At 39.5% G+C, this 27,335-nt stretch overlaps 1 protein-coding gene across 5 annotated transcripts in view; it reads right to left on the reverse strand.

Annotated features, from left to right (window-relative positions):
• Positions 1-27,335, reverse strand: part of brip1 (BRCA1 interacting helicase 1) — a 128,060-nt gene that overhangs the window by 64,291 nt on the left and 36,434 nt on the right. For all 5 annotated transcript variants that reach the window (XM_079676531.1, XM_079676534.1, XM_079676532.1 and 2 more), the window contains 6 exons: positions 16,054-16,213; positions 15,761-15,882; positions 6,166-6,278; positions 5,991-6,073; positions 5,534-5,851; positions 3,068-3,778 (listed from right to left, as the gene is read on the reverse strand). In XM_079676531.1, coding sequence (XP_079532657.1) covers positions 3,068-3,778; positions 5,534-5,851; positions 5,991-6,073; positions 6,166-6,278; positions 15,761-15,882; positions 16,054-16,213 — 1,507 coding nt within the window. The remainder of the gene's footprint in view (positions 1-3,067; positions 3,779-5,533; positions 5,852-5,990; positions 6,074-6,165; positions 6,279-15,760; positions 15,883-16,053; positions 16,214-27,335) is intronic.

Raw genomic sequence — 27,335 nt, forward strand, 5'->3', positions numbered from 1 at the left:
CAGCTATACACAGCAGTGAGAGATGATAAATAACACCATCTGTCATGATCTTAAAGTTTGAATGGATTGACACTTACGATTAATCTTGTAACACTATCAATTGTAGAAAGGTGTATATTATTTCAACACGTCAGAACTCTCTGCTACATAGTTTCTCTTTTAATAAAACCACGTTGTACATTTTACACATATATAATCTGTTCAATATTTAATATTCCATGTCATATATTCATGTATATATATATATTTGTATATATAATATTTACATGTATATGTTCTATTTTATTTTATTTCTATTCTTGTTTATTTCTAGTTCTGTTTTATTGTAAAATGCCTTGTCTTTTATGCCACTGCAACGAAAACAATTTCCCAAATTGGGATCAATAAAGTACCATCTTATCTTATCTTAATAGTGACCTTGGAATTAACTATTTTAAGTTTCAGCGTCTTTAATTTTTTTAGTCAGGACCGAAAATGCGACTTCGCAACCATTTACCCAGCAATTTGAATAATGAATTTAATTACATGTGTGCTGAATTGCTAAATAGTTGTCAGATACTCGCAATTCTAGCAGGGGGTGGTCACATGTGATAGCAGACTCCAGTAGGTGTTGGTGTATCTTAGCATTGTAAATTGTAGTTTATTTATTATTGTAAGAAATATACTAAAGGTTGGCCTCAGACTATTAGAAATGCTGTTTGGGTTTGAATTTTCCTCTTTTTTTTCCTAGTAGCTCAGTGTAGCCACTACACTATATTTCCACTTCCTCCCTTACACCTGGGAATTTGTAAAACCATTGTTATGGTTTACCAATGAGGTAGGACTACAACTACAAAGATGGGAAAGTTTGCACGTAACATTAAATGATGTAGACGGTGTTGACCATTCATAATGGCAGGATTTAATTTGGGCAAACGGCACAAATCTGTGCGGATGGAGAGCTTTTTCTGTTGAATGTCCTGTATTTTCAACTAAAAATGTTGTTTTACTTTTACCTTCAGTGATTTCGGGCGCATTAGACTAATGGGGGAAAACAGTCATTCACAGCCATTACTGAGTCTTTCAGTAACGCGGGGCTTCCTATTAAGTGCTTTTAACACACATTTGCTGGCCTCTCCACGCTCTGTTTTGATGATCTTAACGAGAGGCCATGCACGATTACATATACAAGGGTCTTGGGGAGGCAGTTGATGAGCGAAGAAAGGCTTTAATGGAACACTTGTCTACTCTGCTCGTCTGCGCAAATCACACATTGGTGAAGTTTGCGCTGTAATGAGACAAATCACATCAGTGTAATCATGTTTAATCTCGGGGGGTTTTATGTCTCCCTTCAAATTAGCCTGTGACTTCAGGTTCTCAGACTAAGACAATCAAATATGGTCGTTAAATAGCTGATTACACAAACATACTGTTTTAGATAGGTCACCGTTAATCCGTGTTTTACTCCATAAATACAATTCTAACATTAAGTAAGAGCTATTAGTGAATTATACAGGACTACAAAAATCACTGTAAATGACTTGTGGGAAATTCGCTGGCTTATTTTTATATTCATTTATTGTGTAAACATGTTTTAACATTACTGTTGTCGAGGTGGAGCTTTCCTTTGCAACAATATGCATCAAGTTGCCAGTTTGTTAAGTCTATTTTTGTCAAGACTCTTACAGTGTTGTTTTGACTTCATGGTCTCCTTTGAATCTGAAGGTTGCCTGTTGTTGTTATTGTGTTGCTGTGCAGAGAGGTGCTTATAAAAACTCAGCTTTTTAGACTGGCTTTTAATGTGTGATCAATGTTGTGTCAAATGTTAGCGAGCTCGATTCTATTCAGATTTATTGACTTTTTATCATTGTTAAGCGTCTTTGAGCACATGTAAAAGTGCTTGACAAATAAAATGTATTATCATCATTATGATGATTATTTAAGTCTACTCTCATTGCTATAAATAAATAAGAAAATATTAGAACACAATATATTGTCATCAAATTAGGAAGTGGATTAAGTAACTAGCAAGTGTATATACTCAGGTAATGTAATTGATTTATTTATATATATATATATATATATATATATATATATATATATATATATCATGTTTTACAGGAAAAGTGTTTTACAGGAAAATATTATATTTTTTACTATTGTATTTATTAGAAATCTGTTTTTATAATTCAGATAACAGATTTACATATTAAACACATGATCAATTTATAAAATATGGTGAATTTCTTTAGGATTTTACAACCAGTATAAAACTAGCTAAACTGATCCAAGCTGTAAGTACTTCCTTAAGCGTTCATTTATCAGTAATAATGATCTATAATAGCATAATACTTTACTTTGGATACTTGTTAAAAAATGATGGGCAATTCAGAATCATGTGTATGTGGATACAGAAAAGAAAACAGGAAAAAGGATGATGAAAAATTAAAGTAACGCTAACATTTTTATTTTATTTTGAATAAACAGAGTTTATACAAATGCTTGAAAAGTGAGTTAATAACACATGGAATTGAAATTGATGAAATAAAGGTCTGCAGGTTAAATCAGGCATGTCTAAAGCCTCCACGCATGTCGGACATAATCTACGAAACACATCATTAAAACACAACAACATGATTACCTACTTTGTAGGAAAACAAATTAGTTTAGGCTTTTTGTATTTTAATGATTTGTTAAAAGGCACATTCAATCAGCGCTGCAATTTTCACTGCTGTTGGTTAGTTATGTGATTTTTTAAGTGAGAACCGGGCTTTTTGGCCTTAATAAGATGTGCTGTCACACCGCATTACAAGCTGATATGAGAAAGCTGAAGCCTCATCATCTACTGCAGGCAGAGTGTGTGGGCGAGTTGCCCGAGGCCGCTGTAACATGAGCAGATACTTTCCAGCATAGCGTTTAGAAAATGGTGTAAGATTGAATGTAAAACCTATGCAGAAATATAATAGCATGAATGTTTCAATATGTGTTTTAAATCAAAATCTACTCTGTGTATTGTTTTTGCGATGTATTTTCATATAAGACTTTCTGCTTCGTTCACAATATTTCTTGGTTCCAGCTAGCTAGTTACCTGTTGTAGTGGGGGGAGCTTTCTGCTTGGACCTGGACAACCTGCGAAGCTTACTTTCTGTCTGCCTGCTCTGGGTGTCCACCTGCTCTGTTTCTTCACCTTGGTTCTGTCCTATAATTTCTCCATCCTGTCCCTGTGACAGCTCTGTGCTGTCCATACTGACTGAAATAGAACTCTGTCTATCAAAAGCAGAGGCTCGGGCTTGCCCTCGGGCTTGCTCAGAGCGAAAAAGTTCTTCTGACAGGGGGGCAGGACTCTCCCCCACTCCAGCCATCCTGGGAGGTGACTTGCCGTTGGCCTCTTCTTGTGGGCTGCCTTCACCCTCGAAAAGTTCTGGAGTGAAGAACACGGTTTGGTCCTCTTCCTTTTCATCTGTACTGTCTACTGAGGGCAGTTCACTTTTACAGGTGGAAGGTGGAGAAGGTTCTAAAGGCTGATTGTGTGCTTCCAATTTGATTCCACCGGAACCATCTCCACTCTCTTGCTTAAGAAAAGTTGGCTTTTGTGGAGACGAGATCGGCTGCTTCTCCTTGTGCTCTGAATCCGTAGATGTTTCAAAGAGCTGGCTGGAATTACATACTGCTTTTTCTTTGAAGATTGGCTTCCTGAAGCAGGTGCTGGCAGGGCTGAAAATGTTGTACAGAGGCGGACCTGTGTTTCTTTTTTGATGTAAGGGCTCCACTGGGGTACTGTGCATCGTATTCAACCGTTCTGCATCGAGGAAACAAAACAAAACATTTACAGTGGATATTTATTGACCTTATACCAGCATATTAAACCTGCACATCTTGGAAAATATATCTGATCATATTTTATATTAACTTATATTGCAATTGCGATTTGATAAATAATATTGGAGGTAATGATCATTTTGATGGGAATTTACAGTGATTCAATATATATGTAGGTTTCCTCGCTATGAAATGTGTCGCCCCTAACCATTGTCAATTATCATATCACATTATCACTTATATTGAAAAATCTATGGAAGTATATGTATTTAGGAGAATCCGCAACAAACCAAAGTCTGTAGAATATATGTAGCTCTAGAATACCTCATTGAGAATGGTATTTTCCCATATTTTGCTTGTGATCTGGATAACATTTGAATATATTGCGCAGCCAAATCACAAAAGAAGCACTAAAAAAAAAAGGTAAGACCTTTTTTGAGGCTCACCATAAAGTGTGACTGGTATGCAGAGCACCGCGGCTGCCGAGGATATCTTATAAAGAAAGATATAAATGCGGGCTTACGCTCAATATAATCCAAACAAAGGTCAAGGGGATTTAATTAAAAGCAACAGTCCAACATCTGCTCATCAGCTCGCTCCAGCGCCACTCAGGCACGCAAAAGACCTTACAGTAATGAGGCGAGCCACTCAACTGATAGCATGGCCCCCACCCCCAACATCCACCCCAAATTATAAAGGGAGGGGCGGGATGGGGGGGGTCTGCTCCAGCTCTGCTCCCAACACACGGGATTCAACACACAGCTCAAGCTTGTCATGACCCCAAAGACAATGGATGCTAGCCGAGGCGATGTGCAAACATGTCACCTAAGAATATTTTCTGTGGTGATGTCATACATCCTTTAGCATGTTTAGAGATTCTACTAGCTACATTATGTGATTGTTTTTTATTTAAAATGTTTTAACACAAAAGAGGACAATTATTTCATATGTGCATTTCTATCATGGGTAGATTAGATTGAAAGCAGATACATATATTTACATTATAAAGGCATTATACAAATAAGGCAGAACTTTTGAATGGCTTAGTAATGTATTTGGTTTCAATGCAGAATGAAAAATTGTTTCTACGCAAGCTTTTCAGTTGAGGGGGATGTGCTGCCCGTTTTGGTACCACTTTGGGTTCCATGACGAAACATTATTTTTTTTTCAAAGGGGGTAGGACTTGAACCAATTGTGTGTCAATCCGCTGCAGAAAATAGTCCCTAACAAATATACTACAGTGACCAGCCAGTTTAGAAAATTGGTAAAAATGACTATATACACCTGAGACTAGATTTACATCTTCAGTCAAATACAGGGGCTTTAGGCAACTAGGGTTACAGCTAAGAGCCAACGGGGGTAGAGAAGTAGCAGTGAAGAGTAACATATTTCTGTCCTTGCTAAGGCAGCACTTGGGAAATTGTACACATTTTACAACACATTGTAATTGTTTTTGTGGGATTTGTTTTATTGTGCATTTTATTTAATATCTTGTTTAAGTATCCAGGTTCCAATTAGCCTGAGACTGTCCCAATTTGTCCTTCTACCTTTTTCTGACACTGCACCATCCACTCATCACTAATTAAACAGTGAAATTATTAGATAGGCCTTAAAAGAACTGAGACCAGTCTCACAGAAACAAATCATGAATTGTGATATTTGGAAGGGCTTTGAATAAGACTTGAGATAGATATTAACCTTGCAGTACCGAAACCTGTCTTTCAATTTTGCTCACCTGCTTTTTCTTGTTGTTCAGCTTTTAACTGTGTACGAGAAAATAAATGGACGCTTGTTGGGCTTGTGTCAAGCTTGGGTACAGGTGGTTTGACACATGAGCTTGGTGTCTGATGTTCTGTGGCTTTTGGTGGGCTCTCATTCTCAAGAGTTACTGACAAGAGGCTTTTTGGAGATGAGGCAGTAGAGCTGAGACTCTGACTGGCTGCCAGAGCCACCAACGCTTTCTGTTGAACCTCAGAGAACGCTACCAGAGACTGCATGGCATTGCCGAAGTTGTCGTGATGCTGGACAAGCTGGCGAACCCATTTAGACAGACCTGAGATTAAACAAACACACACATCAAAGACGAACACTACCACAAACCTTACAGTGGATAACTATTGCCATCTAGTGTTCAAGTTGAGAGGCTGTGCAGTTATTACATTCAGCCATTGTTCACACACTGTATTGAGTACCTGTGATGTACTTATTGGGATTATTCCGGAAACGGTCATCCACTAGAATTAAGGCACCCCAGTCATTCTTGTGGCGGATACACCTGTTAAAAGAAGTTTGAGGGTTAGAGTGTAAAAGATTAAGAGTACAAAAGATCATCTTTAATACCACTCTAGCTGTAGAGGGTGGATTTACCTTCCCAGGGCCTGGTTCAAAGCTCTGTAGGCCTGAATCTCGTACCAGCGAGAGCCTGGGAGAAGACCTCTGGATTTGCAGTGTTGGTCATTGTACTTCATCTTCAATTCCACCTGAAACCACAGGCCAGGATATTCAAAGCAGATTCAAATAAATAGGGAAGACTGAAGTGCTTCTACCGTTGCCACAGCGCCCTAAACTAGTAATGGAAACGCAAATCAATGTTGCCTGCTTTGCTGGGTGCACCCAAAAGAGTGTGTGTGTGTGTGTGTGTGTGTGTGTGTGTGTGTGTGTGTGTGTGTGTGTGTGTGTGTGTGTGTGTGTGTGTGTGTGTGTGTGTGTGTGTGTGTGTGTGTGTGTGTGTGTGTGTGTGTGTGTGTGTGTGTGTGTGTGTGTGTGTGTGTGTGTGTGTGTGTGTGTGTGTGTGTGTAAGAAACACTGGCACGACAGTACAAAACAACAACAAAAATGTGCTTGTGAAATTAAGCTATTACAACATTTTGTTTCTTCCTTTGGGGGGAGACACTATGTAATAATAATGTATAGATCCCAAATGTTCCATGCAATTAGAAATAGTCATCCAAAACTACTAAATATAGGCCTACCTCATCAACATTTACATTTGTTCTCAGAGCGATTGTGTCGTTTGTGGTGATGGAAGGTGTTTTTGTGTACAGAAGGTGTGGCACACAAAGGATGAGAGCAGCAGTTAGAAATCTGTTTCAGCAACTTATGAGGTTGTGAGGTTTAGTGGCTGATCTGCAGAAAACATTATCAGATCTAAAGTAATTAAAAACTTTCAGGTACCATAAAGAAGGGGTTTGAAGTATCAAAATTCGTCACAGAGCATCCTGGTGCAATTTCAGTTGAGACATGCAGTTGTCATTACTCTCCTTCTATTCAGTCAGTTTCTATTGCTTGCTATATGAATGTGAAATGCCCAAAAAGATGTTGAAGAAAAGTTGCTGGCTACCTAACAAATGCTGACATGTATAATAACAAATATGCTCTCAAAAACAATTGTGAGTTCCATTTATGTCAAATGAGAAATAATCAGATTAATTAATTAATTAATTAATTAATTAATTAAGGGGAAAACAATTTGGCATTTGATCCAGGGCAAGCTAAACACCATACTAAGAACCTGAAGGGATTGTGTCTCACCTACTGCAGATTCGTTCTGAAAGGGGAACAAAGGGGCTAAAGAGAGGCCATGACAGAGTGGAGTGAAGGTATGAGGGGCAAACAAGGTGGCCTAGGTGACATGAAGCATCCCTGCACAAAAATGCCAGGAAAAAATCCATCCATTTGCATCTGTCGCTGCTGATTTTAGCACTAACCTTTCAGAATTGACAAGTGAAAAGTTCAGTTGGCGTCTGACGGTATGCCATGCGGGGCAGGCTGCTGAACAGGGCTTTAACTGCTTTTGACAGGTACCGTGTGTTCGCCCTGAGCCCCCAAACACGGGGCCATGCCAGGTACAGCCTGTTCCCTGGCGCACATCACGCTATGCCACTGTGGCCCGTTAGGGCTTCGGTAGGTAAACAAACAAGAAGAGTCACAGGATTTCCTAAATGTCGTCCATAAAGTTGGACTATGACTAATAACACCTCACCTCAGAAGCATTGTCACAACTGAGCAACACCTGCCACCATGGAAAACCTGAATTGGAAAACTTGTATAGTCTTTAAGAGATTAAAAATCATATATGTATTTGCATGAAAACAGTAGTGTCAGCAAGAGGAGACTCAACAACTCATATAGGCATGTCGAAGGAGTTAATGCTGCTGGCTTCATGTTGAGATGTTCATGAATGTATGAGACACCGGAGCAGTTAAAGAATCCACTTCTAAACCCACAGCTGGAACAGAAAGGCCATTAGCCTCAAGCCGGAAGTGTCATCTAAATCCAATCACAGTCCACTTCAGTGTTCGAGCCATCACATCCCTGGTCTCTACCATGTCACCGTCCAATCTAACATGACAGGTTGCATATGTGAAAAAGCCAATTCTGGCTGCTAGCAAGTCTCGCAAATGTGCAAGAAACCACAAGCTGGAAGGGATTAGTTAAAATGTCAAGGGATCACTCGCTTGCTTTGGCCTTGTCCTTTACAGCAACCTGTTCATCCCTAAAAACATATATTTGACCACTAGGCATGATTCGCAGCTGAGCGCATTTGTTTGAGCTATATTTTACGCGGGGTGTGTGTATGTGCGCGTTAGTGTGCATGCCTCTGGCAGTCCAGGACATCTTTTGCTTGTCACTGAGATTGCCGAGCGCCTCATCTGCCACATAAGGCTGAACTGACAGCTGAGTGGCTCATCTTGAAGACAGTGTCCATGTGTGTGTGCGCACACGCTCACAAGAGCAACAAACTATCACACTCTTTTCCAACAAGCTCATGGATCCGCTCACAGTAAGGCTATACACAAAATCCTACTTATTATTTGATTGTTTTATTCTTGTTCCACTAAAAAGTTGACTTTTAGAGCAATGTTGAAAATTCTTTGTTGTCACTTGTTCATAGTTCTGGATTTTTGCAACAGCGACTCAGTTTGGCGTGACCTAAGTAATTTCTTTGCACAAGGATGGGTTGTGTAAATTAAGTTTGTTTTTTATTTGAGATAAAACAATTTTGATATTATGTTGCAGCACTCTGCCCACAGTCCAACATGAAATTACAAAAAAGTTGCGCTGCCCCCAAGACTAATGAATGATATACCGATATGATTGTTTGTTTATTGGAGAAAGTGGCAGAACCAAGAAAACAACCCCATCCAGGCCTCATCCACCCCGTCCGAGGGAGCTACTTTGCCTTGAGTAGAGTGTGAGGGGCTCTGGGAAACGATACCAAGTTATTAGTTAGCTTAAATTCATCCTGAAAAACACAAGCACCAAGAATATGACCCAACTTTACGTTTCTGACGTTAAACAGGTTAAATACAATTCTCCTTCAGCCCAATTATTGGCAACAGGGTTTATACTTGGACGCTGATGGGGCTTGCTTTTTTGTTGAGGTTGTATTATCGTTTCTGCCACTTTAGCTTTAGTCAAACAAACAGTCTATTAAAGCAAAGTGTCAATCTTATTGCTGCTCTGACTCAGACTGGTGTCTAATCTGTATTTTTTTTATTCAAACCTGTCTAAGCCTCACCCAGCGGTCTCTCATGTTGTCTTCCAGTTTTCTAAGCAATAAGCATACATAATACTTGATTTGAACAAAATAAACTCACATGGAAAATACATTTGTATCAACTTTGAATGAAATGGTTTTGACTGTCTTTGTTCTTATCCAACCCCTCCTTTTGCTTGGATTCATCTTAAGTGGTCTACAGACTGGGAATCTTAACATTTTTGTTGCACCAACCAACCAACTTCTATGTTGTTCTATGATCTTTAACAAAAAACATTGTGTAGGAATAGGACTGCATTTTGTTACATGGCAAAAAATGGGTTGAACGAACTAAAAAAAATGGGCCATTGGTGCTGACAAGGACAGCACAAGGGCTGATTGTGTATTATATAGCTTTTCTTCAGTTGCTGATGATAAAGCCACATGTAGAGTCTTGAGTGCGCCTGGAGCATCCATCATTCCGTCCGCTGGATGATTTCCATGAACTCTTCAACATTCCTCCAAAATCTCCTTTATCCATCCGTTTGACATGCTTGCAGGCTTTCAAATTAAAACGCTCCTGTGTCTGTCTTTAATAAAGGGCAATGGCAAAAGGTTGACTGAGCCCTTCATTAAAATAAAAGAGATGCCTTATCAGTTGTAAGTGTCTTTTTATTGCTTGTTAAAGCCACTTATTGTTTGACTCACTCACGCACGACGTGACTGTTCACTGTAAAACATGCCATTGGAAAAACTCAACATAAATGTAATACCACCTTTGGCAGGGCTTTCTCTGCAGAGGACTTTTCAAGTTCAACCTTTGATCTTTGTCACAATAACACAACAGGCCAGTAAAATGCCATGCTATGTGCTTAGGCTGAAGCTTCTAAGAGTTATGCCTGTCTGGGAATGCAGGCCATGCAGGCATCTAAAGTGCTGCAGCAGTTTAAATGAAGAGAAGCTGGGCTTACACCTCTTATCCTAGCAATGGGGTGCTGCCGTGTGAGTGTGGCATTGAATGAATGAATTAATATGTCTGGGTCCATGTGTGCTCTTACGAGAATGTGCACATGTTACCACTAGTGCATGAAGTGACAATGTAAGAACATGTCACGCATGTGTTTGTGTGTACTCAGGGAACTTCTAGTGCGAAACATATGGTGTAAATATGATAGTGTGTTAATACAACGCATTCATGAAGGTGAACATGTGTTTAAAGACTAATAGCTAATAATATGCTAAGCTACTTGTATTTTGAAAAAGAAAACTTGGCATGCATCATGAAGCAGAGGCCCACCGCCTTATCCGAATTAAGACTGCCGCTGTTAAAGCCAAATAAAAAAATATTCACCTAGTAGTCCTGCAAAATAGCAGAGGTGCTTCAACATACTGGCTATAACTTACAAGCTGTTTAAGCAACAATATAACAGTGGATTTCAGAAAGCAAAATTAACAGAGCTGCATTGTGGTAAAAAAGGTTGAACTTCAGCTATTTGGCAACACTCGCTTGGAACAACATGAGTATTGATCACCACGTTTCTATATACAACCAAGCATCATTGCTCAGAGTACACTGAATCTCTCCTCCCGTGGAATTGAACATAACATGTAATAGTATCGACTATCCAATGTCTGTCTGTGTGTGTGTATGTTTGTCTGTACAGTATGTGTGTCCTTATAGGGCCTATTATCTCTCAGACAGAGTGCTGCAGCAGTAATCTTGCTCCTTTAACATGAGGGCTACGAGGGCTAGCTGCATGGCTTTGAAAGTCATTAGTGTCAGTGTCCCCATCCTCTCAGCGGTGTAATGGGGTTAGCTCAAAGACCTTTACAGCCCCTTCAGAGCTTCCCTAGGGGCCACACTGCCTCTGCCATGGAAGAGGAGATAACAGGAGGAGGAAAAGACAACTAGAGAGAAGACAAAGGAGAACTGAGGAAAGCTGAGGCTAAAGATGGAAAGAAAGACTCTATGATCTAGAACAGGGGTGGGGAACCTTTTTCCTCTCAAGGGCCATTTCAATTTTTACAACATCCTTCGAGGGCCGTACAAATTATTGAACTCAACGTCTGCTTAAAAAACTCAAATCACAGCCCATTCATTTCGCCTTTCTTTCATGCTGTGCAAAGAAAAAGCAACCTCTTAATCCAGATATTTGACCATGACCCGCGCATTCATGCACCGTGGCATGACCACCAAAACAGAAAGATATGGACACAAGATGTGTGCAAATGTATTTAGTTTCATATCCATGTGGACATGATTTAAGTGTGGGGGGGGGGGGCGGATCTAACCTCATCTAGGGGGGTTTGGGGGCATGCACCACCAGGAAGATCTTTTTTAAATGTTGAAGTTAAAAGCATCAATCTGGTGCACTTTGAGAGCAACATGAAGAGATCTATGGATACTTCTCTCAACACCCATATGAAACAGAACTGTAAGCAGATCTTTTTCTTTATGGATATTTTACAAATCACTTCCCTTTTAAACTGTATTCTTGTTTATTAATAACAACTTTTTTTTACTGTCATATTAGTATTGTATACCTGTTTACTTTATTCTCTTATTTTTCTATAACTATAATGATCATATAAGGATGTGCCTTTACCTCACTGGTTGGAGAAAAAGCTTCTTATATTCGTTAGCATAGCTAGCTAACCAGATGCTAATAACAACAAAGTTATTGACTGTATGATCAGTATGACAGATGAACAGATCGCCACTGGGCTTTCAACTAAAGACACAGCCACGCAAAAACTGCAGCTCCTTATGGGTATTGCAATTTGTGAAGTCCCGGCCCGGAGCCGCGTCCTGATGCTCTCCGTTAGAACTACACTCCTGTCAGACGAGACATATACCACGTGATGGCACGTTAGGCTCGTGTTGTGTTCAAGGACCCTGACCTTGGCCAGGAAAAACAAGCTTGTCTAATTATTTTTGCGGTCTAGATTTCTTGAATTTTTTTCTTTTTTGTGTGTGTTTATAAATTACATCGAGGGCCGTACCAAATGGTCTCGCGGGCCGTATACGGCCCGGAGGCCGGAGGTTCCCCACCCCTGCTCTAGAATGTTACAAGCATGGTCTCTTGGTTCTCATCAAAGATGACACAATAACATATATAGTATACCTCTTAAATAATACGATTCAACACCGTGCCTTAAAAAAGGCATAATGACTGAATCTCCACTGAAAGCCAGGCAAACCTTGCCTGATTTTACACACAACTTTCAACTTGTCTCTTCATTTCCATCTTCGGGGGAAGAGCTGAATGCAGAAAATGTTGAGCGATACAGGTGTGCTATGGCTCACAGCTTGACAAAGGTTTTAGTCCTGCCCATTCCTCCAATTTGCTTATTATTGGCTCCCCTCCAACACTCATTGGCTTGATTTTTTTGTTGTTGTTGTACCAGTGCCTTTATTGGGAAGACACAGTTAAAAGGGGCAGACAGACCAGATGACATCGTAAGTCTTCCTTGGGTCGGATTGGAACCCAGGACCTCTGCCAGCGCTGCCAAATAAGCTATATGCGTCCGGCTTAATTGATTTTAACCTAAAAAACAACATCAAAATTCAAGATGAATCAATCAACTCTTTTAGAAGTTTTAAAGACTCGAGGGCTGATATTTTGACTAGCTGTAGCTTGACAGGAACCAACATCATAAGATACAGTATAGACAACAGTTGTCGTGAATAACTGCTTCTTATATGTAAAGACAAATATAAAAACACAGTAATACTGCAGATGTAAAATGTATGCCTTGCTCTGGGTTACTGATCCTACGTCGTAGAGATGACACATTGTCAATCTGCGGTTGAAGGATTTATAAACGTATATAAAGTGTCCTCCCTATACATAACCACAAGTCAAAATAATTAAAAAGCATTAGAGGACTATAATGATTTCCTTGAGTACAAATGAAATTAAAGCACTAAAGATCTCTCTCTCATGCCTGCACTCTTTATGTTGCCCAGTGCCTGTCACTTTTTTAAACATCATGAAATGTTATACATTGAGTGTTGCCCTGGTTAGGTTGGGCTTGTTGTGGTTATTATTGTTTACAATCTATAAACAATGCAGTATGTTAAGGGTGATCAATGATTGAGCATGACAAAAATGAAATGTCAGATTTTGTTGTCTAAAAAATGCAGTAAGAAGTCAAAGTGTCAGCAGTAACAATAATCAGCCTTGCCTACCCGATCTTACAGCCGCCAACATTATGACAAGATGTGGCAGGAGTTATCAAACTCTCCAAGGAGCTGAGCACATGCACAGAGGTTGTTGATGTAGAGCACAGATTACGTCATTAGAAATGCAAAGTCCCCTCACGCTTGGTCAGTTCCACCTTGGCCCTATGAAGCAATGTTTTGTCAATCCTGGTCATCTGCTCCACCCATGTATATCCAGTTTTTAACTCATTTAGGAACATTACCGTTGGTTCCTATTAAACATTTACATATTCAAACAGGGTAACATATATAGCTTATTTTTGTAATGCTCATGATTTACTTAAACTAAAGAAATCAGGACAACGCAGTTCTAAGAAACTTTCCTCAAACAATGGAGCTCTATGGCAAAAAGAAAACAAATATATATGGCACACAAAAATCCCCAAATTACGTTGATATCTGACAATGACACACTTGGGTGAATACCATAGAGATATAATAAATATTGAGTTTCACCCTAATCAAGTCATCAAGATTTATTTTTCAGGATCATTTTGCTTTCTTTTAAAAGGTCTGATGTATTCATGAGATAGGATGTTGCTTTGTCTTCAATTGTCCCCCAAGTGGATATTGATTGGGTAATAATTTGTATAAGGACTTTGCACAGTGAAGCAATAAAACAAACATATATAAATTGTTTGATTAAACAATTCTCATTTAGTGCCACCATCAAGCGCAAAATAGCACCTAGCTCTGTCTGAATGCGCAAAATAGATACATTTCAGACAAGGTTGGTTGATCATTTTTCTTTCACTTCTCTCCTCTATTGTAAACTACATGAGATGAGCTGTTTTGTCTTTTATATTTTAGTTTTTACATGGATGAAGTGTGTAAATGTGTGTGTGAGTGCTTATGTTTGTGGACCCTATGAAGAGCCAATGCTCATGCTAGTGCTAATTGGGATCCTAATAAAGACATTTCTTATGGTCAAACTATACAGGGTAATAACTCTTATATGGCCATCTATGTACCTAAACACCAGTACTATGACAAAATACAAGTTTTTAAAAAAATCTCATAAAAGAAGAAGAAATGCCCCGAGAACTGACAGTGGTGAGACTGACAGCTTTGGCTAAGGTGAAGGGGTCCGGGAAGCTTCAATCACCCCCACGTCTGGCCACACTGACAGAACAGGTTAGTGAAAGCTTCGTCGTGCCCTGACAGCAGGATGTGGAGGAGTAAAGGGGAGGAGAGGTGGGAGGCGGGGAGACAGTGAAACTTAAAGGTCAACTTTATTTGCTAAGGACAGGGCACACACAGCAACATCGCTTTGGGATTTTATTTTACGGATCACCAAAAGGCGATGCTCTTATTTGGTGTGGTTTTGTGCGTGTGCATCGATGTCTGTGAGATATTGTGTTCATGGTATTCAAAATGTTTGATGTTGACCAAGAAAGGGAAGTAGCGGACATATACTGCAATTTCTTTTCCAAACTCAGTACTATTTGATGATGATTTTGTACAGCTATTGCATTGGTTAGAGACCAAACACTTAGTGTTCTTCACCCAATTGGTCGAGAGTAGTTGATCAAGTGTGAATCATATATATAAATTGATGCAGACATTGTTGAGCTGAGGCTTTGTCCTGATTAAAGCACTCTTACACTTACACAAGTATTTAAGTGTAGAATGACCTCGTAAAATGACCTTTATGTCATATGGAGCAATTATTTTTTTACAATTTACTTATAAAACTATTGGATACAGAGTAAAAATCGTACTTACCATGCCATGGTCTAGGCCAAAACTTACTGAATGTAATATTCACGCCACGTCTGTATAATATTAAATGTTGTAAATGTGTGCTTTTTCAAATTTAATTTCCCTTGCATACATAGAACGCTAGCAAAAAAGCATCTTATGAAGGGTAAAATAATTCAACTTGGTTTGCAAAGGTCATCTTCTACAGAATTAGTTTCAATATTATTTATCTTTTTTTCCACCCATGTAAAAAGAATTCTCCCAACCGTAGACTTTTGCCATTTTCCCCAACCTTTTTTTAATTAGATTTTACAATGCATCATTAAAAAATGCATTCATAAAATCTTGCTACTCACATCTTTGCACATTTCTGACTTTTGCATCATTGGTTTAGGTCTTTTAGAACCAATTAAGGCCTTATTTTTAGATTTCTTAATTCAATACTTTTTAAAAGGAATTGCAGGAATGCGGTTTTATCTTTGCTTGGACCAAAGACCACTGTTTCACCTGTTTCCCCCCTGTGCATAATATCTGCATCCTGCTGTGATTTTACTTACTTGGAGATCTTTGATGTTTGGGAAGGGAATTCCAATGGTGACCACAGCCCTGGCATTGTCATCAGTGAAGTCTAGTCCTTCACTCACTTTACCTCTACAGACCGCGATTAGCAGTGCACCATCTATTACAAAGAAACCACAGTATATAAAACACTATAAATAACAAGTTATATAGAGTTGAACTGTGAAATGACTATTCTATTTTAAATTATGATCAGATTACAATGTATGCACTAAAATAGATCATCTCCATGAGCTGGTCTAAAAGTCAGTATGATGTTTAATGGTCTCACCTCTTTCCACGCAGTACTTGATGGCATCGTAGTATGTCTGCAGCAGTTCATCAAAATTCCCCTTGCCACCGCCGCGGGGCTCTGTGATCACAGCTTTACATTGTTCGAGCTTCTCCCAGAGACCTGTGTTGATCCATCGGTCTCGCAGCTTGTCGAGCATCTGAACAAATCACAGGAGGTATCGTGTAAATATAGGTGCTGGATTGGGCTTCAGCCCCAAACATTTTTTGATTTTCAAGTTGAACCAACTGCAAACCAGACTAGAACCAGCACTAAACTAGAACAGAACTCTAATTAGTGAAAAGGGGTAATCAATGATAATATAGTGAAGCCGTTGCCTATGTATTATAGTGCATATCTTCAATTAATCAGAGTAAGCGTGTTAGCTAATGTCAGTTGGTCCATCACTTTGATCCTCCTGTAATATATCCTACTGGATGGATTGCCTTGAAATAGTGAACACATATTCAAGGAACCTAGCCTGGCTAGCAGCTTTGTGCCGCTAAACTGAAGCTGTAATGCGAACATCAAGTTAGCAGAGCAGCAGCAGCACGAGACCTCCATCTGTGTCTGGGGCAGCATTAGCTCAGTTTGTATAGGATAAAAAAGACCAAAGTATCTTATACATAGATACACATACATAATGTATATACTTTTTTTGGTTCTCCGGGGTCCTACCAATGTGTCCCTGAGCAAAGCACTAACAAACCAACTGACAGCTCTCCATAAATAGCATGCATTTGAGCATGTGTATTTGGAGCCTAGGTGTATAGGTCCTGTTTGCATGCTACTGCATGTACTGTTTATACTAAAAGTGAAAACTTCCCTTGAGTGATTAATTAACTATGTCTTCTACTACACAGGATGCACTAAGGCACCGCATCAAGTGTATAAGTGTAGGTCACCCGTATTTTATCAGCACTTAAAACAGCCCAACAAACAATCTCTATTGCTCCCTCCATGAAAAGACATTGCAGCATAACATAATGCTGTAACGTACCCTAAGTAGATACCAGGTTGTTCGAATAAGAGCATTTCTGTTCCATCATATACATCATGACACTAAGTCTGAAAACTTGTAGCAAAGAACAGGGAGCATTTAGCTACCCATGTTTGCTCCCATGTCCCCACACAGCTTTTAGACCCCCTTAGTAATAAAATCACTGTTCCCATACTATTGTTAATGCAAAAAGTCAGCAGCTCTCGAGGGAGGCACATTGATCTAAAAGCCCTCATCCTAGCCTGGCCCCACTCATGTCTGTGCTGCGCAGATCAAATCCTTCAATAAGCATGGCTTCATAATCAAAGAGCAGCTTCACTGGCTCAGAAATGTGTTAGAAGGGTCAAGGAGAAGTTCTTCTTGTCGTCAGCAGAAAACTTCTCAACAAGCAAATAGTGTCAAGCTGTAAAGCCTGGGCCTAATGCAGTCAACAGATGGGAGGAAGGTGGAGAGTATTCACTGAGGTTTTGTCCCCATCAGAACACTGATTCTGGTTACCTGCATCAGCCAACTCCAGTGTTCCTTAAAAACACCGCACAAAGCAGCACCGGCATTTACTCTGCTGCTTGTGTGCGGTACAGAGGACAACAAGAATGGCGGCCAGGGAAATGAGACCGTATGAGAGCGTTGATCATTTCTTGCATGCCAGTGTGATTGCCTCATAGTGGTGAAATGAAGCATGGGGAAGATTTCGTCAGGTTGGTGCCTCCTAAAGCAATTGAGCCCGGGACGTTCCCATCAATAAAACATGGCACATTCACTAAATATGCAGTGTTACATCGACAAGGACCCCCCTTACGTGCGTCTTCAACTCAGTAAACTGTTTGTACTCCAATAGCTTTCCAGTGCAATCTTGAGCAGCAGATGAATAATTTATCTTATGTACTTTAGGCAGATCTACTACTAAACAAAACAGCCATCATCTGCCAGGCTGCACTTGGAAAGGAGCCGATTCCAGGAGGCGAAGAGTATAAAGGAAAAATGCTCTTGCTGATAAAATGCAACAGGGTTGGTAAATACAGAACAAAGGGAAGTATCCTGCAACCAATATTATCATATCTCTACTTTATTTGACTGTACTACCCATATCATGTTTTCACTCTTTTATTCTTTTTAAAAGTGAAGTTAAAGGTTGCTTCTTGGATTTGTAACATTAAAGTGGCCATATTAAGCTCATTTTCAGGTTCATATTTCTATTTTGTGCCTCTACTATGACATGTTTTCATGCTCTAATGTTTGAAAAGGTCTTTTTTTTTCTCATACTGCAGCACCTCTTTTCACCCTCTGTCTGAAACCAGAGCCCAGTCTGCTCTGATTGGTTAGCTGGCCAGCTCTGTTGTGATTGGTCAACCGCTTAGAGATAGATGCCCCCCCCCTTTAACCTATCACGTACAATGTCTTGGAGAGCTAGCCAATAGAAGCGCACATGTAACATAGTGATGTAATTATGTTACAGAAGTAAAAAAGGAGTCCAAAAAGGAGAGAGATCCTTGGGAATTTAGCCTTTGACCATTTACATTCACAAAAACCTATAGAAATCACTACAGGAAAGGGAAACGCCCCAAAAGATAAACAGTGAACCTCTAAATAATGAAAATAGACATTCTAAGGTCATTACGGATGAGTAAATCCCATCATGGAGGAACCCTTTGAGTGGCTTTAAATAAGATCGTATTTCAAGCTCACAGTATTCTACCAATTTATGAAGCCACAAAACTTGGTCCAAAATGTAATTGAATATCTAAAGAACATGGAAATATCCAAATAATAATACAAATAAATAAAATAATGGTATCATTTATTCAGAGAAAGCTTTTAAAAAAGGAAAACAAAAACACTATACATATACAGATAAAAACGAATTTTAAAACAATCACACATAATAGTAATTTACACCCTGGAGTCAAGTCCTTGGAACAGGGAATGTTCCAAATCTAATTCTCATATTAAATTCATAAAGGAAATATATGTACAAAAGCTGGTTCCAAGTGGGTTTAAACAATTCACCCATTCATATTAGACTATGTCCAACCAAGGTGTTACTTTACGCCCCAGTCAGCATTAATATAGGCCATGTACATCACGAGACTGGTCTGATAACTCGAACTGCATGGGTGTGAACTAGAGCATTTGACTGTGCAGTCATATGCATTTTCAGCACCTTCAGCAAAGGCTTTCAGCCATGCAAATGTTAGACACTCAACACAGAAATTACAGACACCAAAATTATAGACATGAGCACCTTCATCAATATTTTAGGGACAACATCTGACACAGACCGGTGTTTAGCTGACAGGCTGGGCTATAAAATGTCGATCTGCAGGCTCAACTACACACCTCTTTGTATAACTTCAAGACAAAAAAACAAAGGAAGCTGGTATTCAAATGGAAGGGCTTTTTTTGAACTGGGGTTGTACGAGGTTTGTATCGTTAGTCGGTGTATTATGAGGCAGCATGGGAGCAAGCCAAGTTACTGGTGTGGTTGGGAGAGCAAGTAAAAACATTTTTTAGCCACCGAAAAAAATAACTATTATTATTTAAAAAAAAATCACCACCTTACCTTGTCGTCGGAAAGCACAAAAATAATCTCAATCTACACTCAGGTGCAAGTTCAACGTTCGCTGGTTTGTGTTATTGTGCAGCTTTGACGAATACAAAATCGCTCTAAAACAACAAAGTCACACAATATAAGTTTGTTTAAGCAAGAAATAACAGTGTTATAACTATACAGATATATATATATATATATATACACACTATACTATTCATTATATTTTTTGGATTGAATAAAAAAAAGCGGTCATTAAAACCCAATTTGCCCCAAGATAAATAAAGCATACTGACTTTGGTTATTTAGATACAGGGTTTGAGATCATTTTAGTGCATAGGAAGGTTTTACCAATTTAGAACAACCTTTACTTACCAAGATTAATAGACATTGCCTTTTTCAGAAAAAATAATCTATTGTTCTGATTGTCTCAAAAGATATTGAAGTGTTCATTTAAAAAGGGAATGTATTCTATACTCTCCAGTTCTTAAAAAGAAGCACAGCTAGGCAACATAAATGGGAATGAGCAGTATTTAGCACATAAGAAGCCACAACAAGGTTTGAATAATTCATCGCCTTTTCCAGGCATGGTAGGTGCTATGCTCAGCCCTTGCCAGTGACACGGTTAAGTGGGGAAGATCTTTCTGCCAATTGAGACAATGTGGCGAAACAACTAGAGAGAAGCAGTGAACTGTAGTCTTCCTTGCACTTTTACACATCCCCTCTAATCCCTGGTAACTATCTCCCCATCTTTCACCTCCTCTGCATCCGGCCTCTCCTTCCCCGTGTCCCCGGTGTCAGTGAGCTGTGTGGCGACACATCGCAGCTCCTCTAGTGAATGCTGAATTATGGAGGGGCTTTGGAGGCGACGGCATTAATGAAACATGCAGACAGGGGCCACATTTCGTGGTGGCGAGGGGAGACGTGTTGTTGCACCTTAAATTATTTAGCCCCAAAATATCACAGTAACCATCACGCCAAGACTAGTGGCAAAAAGCCACCTGCCACCTCTGGCCTGCCACTCTCCTCCTGTCGTCTGCTGCTCACATCCCCGCCACAAAGGTGGGAGCACAACCCAGCAGTAACTCCACCTACTGCCTACAGAAGAAGACACTCTTATAGGCCTTCCTATTCCTTAAAACTAAACTGATATGGTGTAGTTTTTGGACATTTGTCTCATCCCTATTTGATAATATATCAAGTATATAAATACAGTGTTATTATTTGTGTATAAAATGATCTTTCCTTAATAAAAAATTTTGTAGAATGTAGGGGTGTAACGGTATCCGTCCCGAACCGTCACGGTTCGGCACATGCAGTCACACAACGAATACGCCTTTTTTTAAAGTCTGTCACTCAGGGCAGTATCCATTACACTATATATAATCCAGGAGGCGGTATTGCGCCTAAAAGCTGTTTGCCAGCCGCCCTTAAACAACAAATGAAGAAGAAAACACAAAGAAATAATCAAAATACAAGAAGAAGACAAGTTAGTATGGCAATTTTAGATAACACACAGGAGCTAGAAGACCCACTTGCTTCTTTTAAATCAGCTGTGTGGGAAAATATCGGGTTCCCTGTGGACTACAATAACGATGGAGTGCGAGTGGTGGATCGGACAAGGATGGTGTGTCGGCGTTGTTTGAAAGCGGTGCGGTATGCTAAAGGTAACACACGCCAAACATGCTAAATCATATCAGAAGGCATCAGCCGGATTTGCCTATCACCGGAGCCCGGCGAAAGACAACAGCAGTTGAACAGCTTATCCCCGCTGTTTTTAAGAAGCCAATAGACATGAAAGCCAAGAGACCAAAAGAAACTAGAGAATGCAATTCCTGAAGAAATTGCTAGTGGGAATGCTTTATGCTGAAAAGCTGACGCTGAATTGCTATGCTGAAATGTAATGTGTAAGAAGAAAGTGAAGAATTTAGATTGAAATGATACATGGACACTGGGGGCTTGAATGTGTGATAAGAGAAAAAAAGAAAAGTAAAAAAAGCAGCAGAATATTTCAACTGCAAACTATTGAACTAGCTTGATGGCGAATGATCTGTCGCCATGGCAACGGTATGTGATGACACCCCATAATACGCTTAGATATGTTGATGGCTGCATCATTACCAAACCTGTGAAGTTTTGGGCTGTTTTGAGCATTTTCACTGAAGTTATGAGAAAACCGTGTTTCATGGTGAGCATTGTGTTGTCATGGCAACATCATTTGAAGAAATCTTAAAACTGTCCCGTAGATGTCTTCACGGCCGGACTGTTAGCACACGTGAAGTTTTAGCACTTTGGCAATTTTCATAGGAGTTATAGCAATATCGTGTTTTATTGCAAGGGATGAGTTGCCATGGCAACAGCTTTTGAGGAAGACTCACTAATGGTACATAGACATGTTGAGGGCTGGACCATTAACTGTCATCTGAAGTCTGGTGGTGTTTTGACCATTTTCATATCAGTTACGAAAACATCGTATTTTTTGGCAAGGGATGCGTTTCCATGGAAACAGCCTATGGTGAGATCTCAGATTTGGCATAGAGCTGTTGAGGCATGGAACGGTGATATACAAGCGAAGTTTAGGGACGATCGGACCGTGTCCATTGGAGTTACAGCGACATCGTGTTTCATGGCGAGGGATGCGTTTCCATGGAAATGGCATATGATGACACCCCGTAATTGACATAGAGCTGTTGAGGGCCGGAACATTAACCATTATCTGAAGTCTGGTGCTGTTTTAGACCATTTGCATAGGTATCACGACAACATCGTGTTTTATGGCGAGGGATGCATTTCCATGGCAACAGCCTATGGTGAGATCTCAGATTTGGCGTAGAGCTGTTGAGGCATGGACCGGTGATATAGAAGCGAAGTTTGGAGGACGATCGGACCGTGTCCATTGGAGTTACAGCGACATCGTGTTTAATGGCGAGGGATGCGTTTCCACGGAAACGCCATATGATGACACCCCATAATTGACATATAGCTGTTGAGAGCAGGACCATTAACCATTATCTGAAGTCTGCTGCTGTTTTATGGCGAGGGATGTGTTGCCATAGTAACACCACATTACGTAACATCAGATTTGATGTAGCGCTGTGTTGACCATTATCTGAAGTCTGCTGCTCTGAGCATGTCAGTTGGAGTTATGACATCATTGTGTTCCATGACACAGGTGTTTATATTTGAGCTAACGACGTGTCCAGAGATCAAAGGTTTCCATGGTGATGTGCAGTAATCAGTGAGAGGAGGTTGCTGTGGTGGGGAAAGATGAGGTTGAATTTACAATGGGGTTTAATGACATGTTACAGACATGTTGAAAGTTGTTGTCACTTCATGCCCTCAAGAGGCATTTTGTTTAAATATTTTTGCTTAATTTTTTTTATTTTTCAAGCTACGAGATGTTTTCCTACATTTCTCATGAAAACTTATGTCTCAGGAATGTAGGGTTTGGGAATTATGGCAGGTTTAAAAATAAATATGAAGGCGAATTTCAATCTATCCTCCACTCTAGCTGTGACATCACGCACTCTAAATCTGAAGGCCTCTCAGATTTCAAAGTTGTATCACACGAATAATGTCAGAAAGATGTGTAACATTTTTAAGTTGGAATGAGGTTTCTGAGTGAAAGTATGAAGGAGCAGTTAGCAATTGAAGTTGCATGAAGATTGTTCAAGTCTGAAGAGTTTCTCCATTGACTTCCATGTTAAAAATGTGATGAATTATGGGATATACAGTGGGGGAAAAAAGTATTTAGTCAGCCACCAATTGTGCAGGTTCTCCCACTTAAAAAGATGAGAGGCCTGTAATTTTCATCCTAGGTATACCTCAACTATGAGAGACAAAATGAGAAAAAAAAAATCCAGAAAATCACATGAGTGGGGGGTCGCAAGATGATTACAAAATAAAAATGGAAAATTAAAAAAAATAAACCATTATACAAAAAAAAGGATTACTTTTTTTTATAATTTTTTTTTTATAATTATTACTCATAACGTTTGCATAGACATTTTCACAGGCGGACTAGCCATCTGTATAATTTCCCCGCAACGAGGCTCCCCCTTTGACAATCCACTAGCGCAGTGTTTCTCAAACTTTTTCATACCAAGGACCACTTAACCAATAAAAAACACTCATGGAGTTGATTTCTTCACACCAAGCTGCTTACCTATTGCAGATTGAGTCTTCCCAGCCTGGTGCAGGTCTACAATTTTGTTTCTGGTGTCCTTTGACAGCTCTTTGTTCTTGGCCATAGTGGAGTTTGGAGTGTGACTGTTTGAGGTTGTGGACAGGTGTCTTTTATACTGATAACGAGTTCAAACAGGTGCCATTAATACAGTTAACAAGTGGAGGACAGAGGAGGCTCTTAAAGAAGAAGTTACAGGTCTGTGAGAGCCAGAAATCTTGTTTGTTTGTAGGTGACCAAATACTTATTTTCCACCATAATTTGCAAATAAATTCTTTAAAAATCAGACTGTGATTTTCTGGATTTTTTTTTTTCTCATTTTGTCTCTCATAGTTGAGATATATCTAGGAGGAAAATTACAGACCTCTCTCATCTTTTTAAGTGGGAGAACTTGCACAATTGGTGGCTGACTAAATACTTTTTTGCCCCACTGTATCTCTGGAATTATGAAAGTTATGAATGAGAAAAGTAATAGCAATCGATTCCCGACCGAGCTGAACGTTTTGATGCTTGAACGGAGTTTCTGCGATGTGGAATGTGGGAGAAGAAGACGGCCAAAATAAGCCGGCAGGATAATAAAGAATTTATAACGGAAGCTATTGACATATATATTTCAACGGCTTAGCGCCCTGGAAACACTTTCTTATTATTTATTTTGTAATATTTTCAAGACATTCTTTTTAGTTTTGCAGCTTGATGAAACCTTTTAGTTTGACATCAGCCATTATAGATAATATGGCCATCTAAGTGTGTGGTACTGTTTGCGGTTTGTTTTTAACTGTGTAATACAGTTAATTATTCAAAATGTAATTTTTATACTGAAACTTGCACTACTGTTAAAAAATAAATAACAACAAACCTGGAATTATGCATTTGGGACTTTTTTTTGTTTTTTCTTGTTGTACCGAACCCTTACCGAACCGTGACCCCCAAACAGAGGTAAGTCAAGAACCGTGAATTCTGTGAATCGTTACACCCCTAGATAACAGTGAGATAACTTGGCAAAGTGTAATAGGGTGTCAATCAAATTAATTGAAAATAAAAATTGTTATTACTATTGGCAAAATGATACAAGAAAATCTGTTTTTCTCCTTTTTCTGTTGATTTTGGACGGTAATGACATGTCTTTGGTCGGAAAAGCAAGCATTTTCCAAGCACATCTTTGACCTAGGTAGCGGAGATAAGCTTCCTTTTTGTATTATTAAAACTAAGAAAATAAATAGTTAGGTGACTAATAACCAACTAATCAATGGGGGCAGCCATACATTTCTTCCAATATAAACATTCATCTCTAAAGTTTCCACATTACGTTTAATTATACGTGTAACGCTCTGAAGTCTGGTTAAAAGAGGTATCAAAGAAGGGAGATGTCTTAGGCTACATTTGACCTGTTAAGCCTGAAACTCTAAACCTAAAAATAAAAAGCTCCCTCTTGGTCACACAGCAGTAATCCTAAAGTTTCCACTGTAAAAACTCAAATAAAACATCACCTCAGCTCTAAAAAGAATCAGTAGGGATATGCTACACTGGGTAAATTGACCCATGAATCTAATATGTTCCCAAACTGAGACAGAAACAGCCTCCCTTTGAGATACCAGTACTTAAGGAGCTGTGTGATTGGTGCTCCGGATCCCTAAGAGCGGAGTGTGTGCTGGCGGGTGTTCGCCCTGCAGTCTGATTTGACTTTGACTTGACACACGCACAGCGGAGCCCAGGCGCCAGCGCTGGGTGCGTCTTCACACAGACAGCGAGGCGACATCACCTAATGGCCCTTGTCTCAATCTCCTTTAAAAGCATCTTGTATTCCCCGACTTCTTTTCACCTCTGCAAAACCATGCTTTTTTTCCCTTTTTTTTAACAAACCATCAGTCCCCTTATCCAGTGGAGCACCGGGCCCTTTCTTTTGGCGGCTGGGACCAGACGGCAGGGCCCGCTGTGGTTTTAATGGGCATTAACTGGGGTGCTGTTGAGGCTAAAGTGCTACAAAACCACAGCACTGGTGCAGGCTCTGTGGGAAAGTGTGTGCGTGTGACCGTGATTACAAGCATATATTTTGTGTCTGTGTTTCTTAAAAAATACATTTATTGAGCTGTGTATATGCGCAACATTCTCTCTTTGAATTATTGTGACTGCAGTGTGCCAACGCTATTGCTGCGAAAAGACAACATTAGTTACAGCTAATTTCACAACACCGTCCCGAAAAGGCATTGTTGACAACAATTAAGATTCATTTTATTACTACTTGTGTAGTCATTCTACCTCCTATTAAAAATATATATTGCACTTATTAGTGCCAATGCATCTTAGAAGGGGGTTCTTTTGACTTTATGTGTTTATGTATGTGTGTGTGAAGGCAGAGGGGTAAAACCCTTTGACCCTGCAGGCCTGTGCGTCCGAGCTCTCTCTCTCTATCCCTGATCAAGCTGTGTGTAAGAGGCTGATAGTAAGGAGTGCAACACATCTCACATCTCTGAACTCAGGGTTCAAATCGTATTTCGTTTTGGAGTCACAGCCAGGATTATTTTTCGCAAAAACAAACTAAAATGTGCTATTGGAGGCACACCACTGATACTAAAAGTAATTTCCCAAGCATCAAAGTCAGGTAAAACCAATGAGAAATGCTTAACATAGGGCCACTGGAAAGATCAGCTGAAGGTGGCCAATGTACTAAGGGGTTTCAATTCGACCTGTTACGCATGTCCTCTCCTCTATCTCTCCCTTTTAACTGTATTTGAAATAAAGAAACTGGTGGCCGAACGAAAAAATCTTTGAAAAAATGCTTGATGTTATTATTTTACCTTCATATTATTACATCTATAGTGGTTATTTGCATAAAAATATACCACTCAAAGATTGGGAAACACATTTTGGCATATTTATTTTATAAAAATGCGCTTAGACATTTTTTTAATCGTTTCCTTAATTGTTTTAGTTGTGTATTTTAAGCTAGTATGAGCTAGTGTTAGGCAGTTAAACCGGTCGTTATTCCCCATCTTGTACATATACATACATTTTTTCACCTTTAAACTTTAATTTCAGGGCTGCATAATTAGGAAAAAATAATAATATTGCTATTGCAATATGATTCACATTGTTGGAGGGATCGATGATTCCTTATTGTCATTATCATTTAAAATGATCATGTTGTGATTTTTAAAAAGGATCTGTAACAAACAAAGATATTTTATTAAGTATGTAGAGTACGATTTGTAGCCCGGGATATCTATGCAGCACCAAAATACTTTTGGACTATAATGTACCTACGCCTTCGATCGGCAGCAGAACTTTACTTCACACAGTGATGGTGGCTGTGTAATTAAACCGTGAGGGAGATCTGCATGGATCACAGATCAACTGCGCTCCGCTACACCACTACTGATAGTCATCACTTAGACGACACACTGAACAGAGATGTCTGAAGATGACCTGTACTCTGTGTTGCTCACACAAACACACACACACACACCAGAGGGAAGACGGGACTCAGCGGCACCAACAAGGCCTCCACGGGCTCCAATTAATACCCCAGCCCTTCATATCTCCTCATCTTT

The sequence above is a fragment of the Notothenia rossii genome (assembly GCF_949606895.1).
Source record: "Notothenia rossii genome assembly, chromosome: 4".
Lineage (NCBI taxonomy): Eukaryota > Metazoa > Chordata > Actinopteri > Perciformes > Nototheniidae > Notothenia > Notothenia rossii.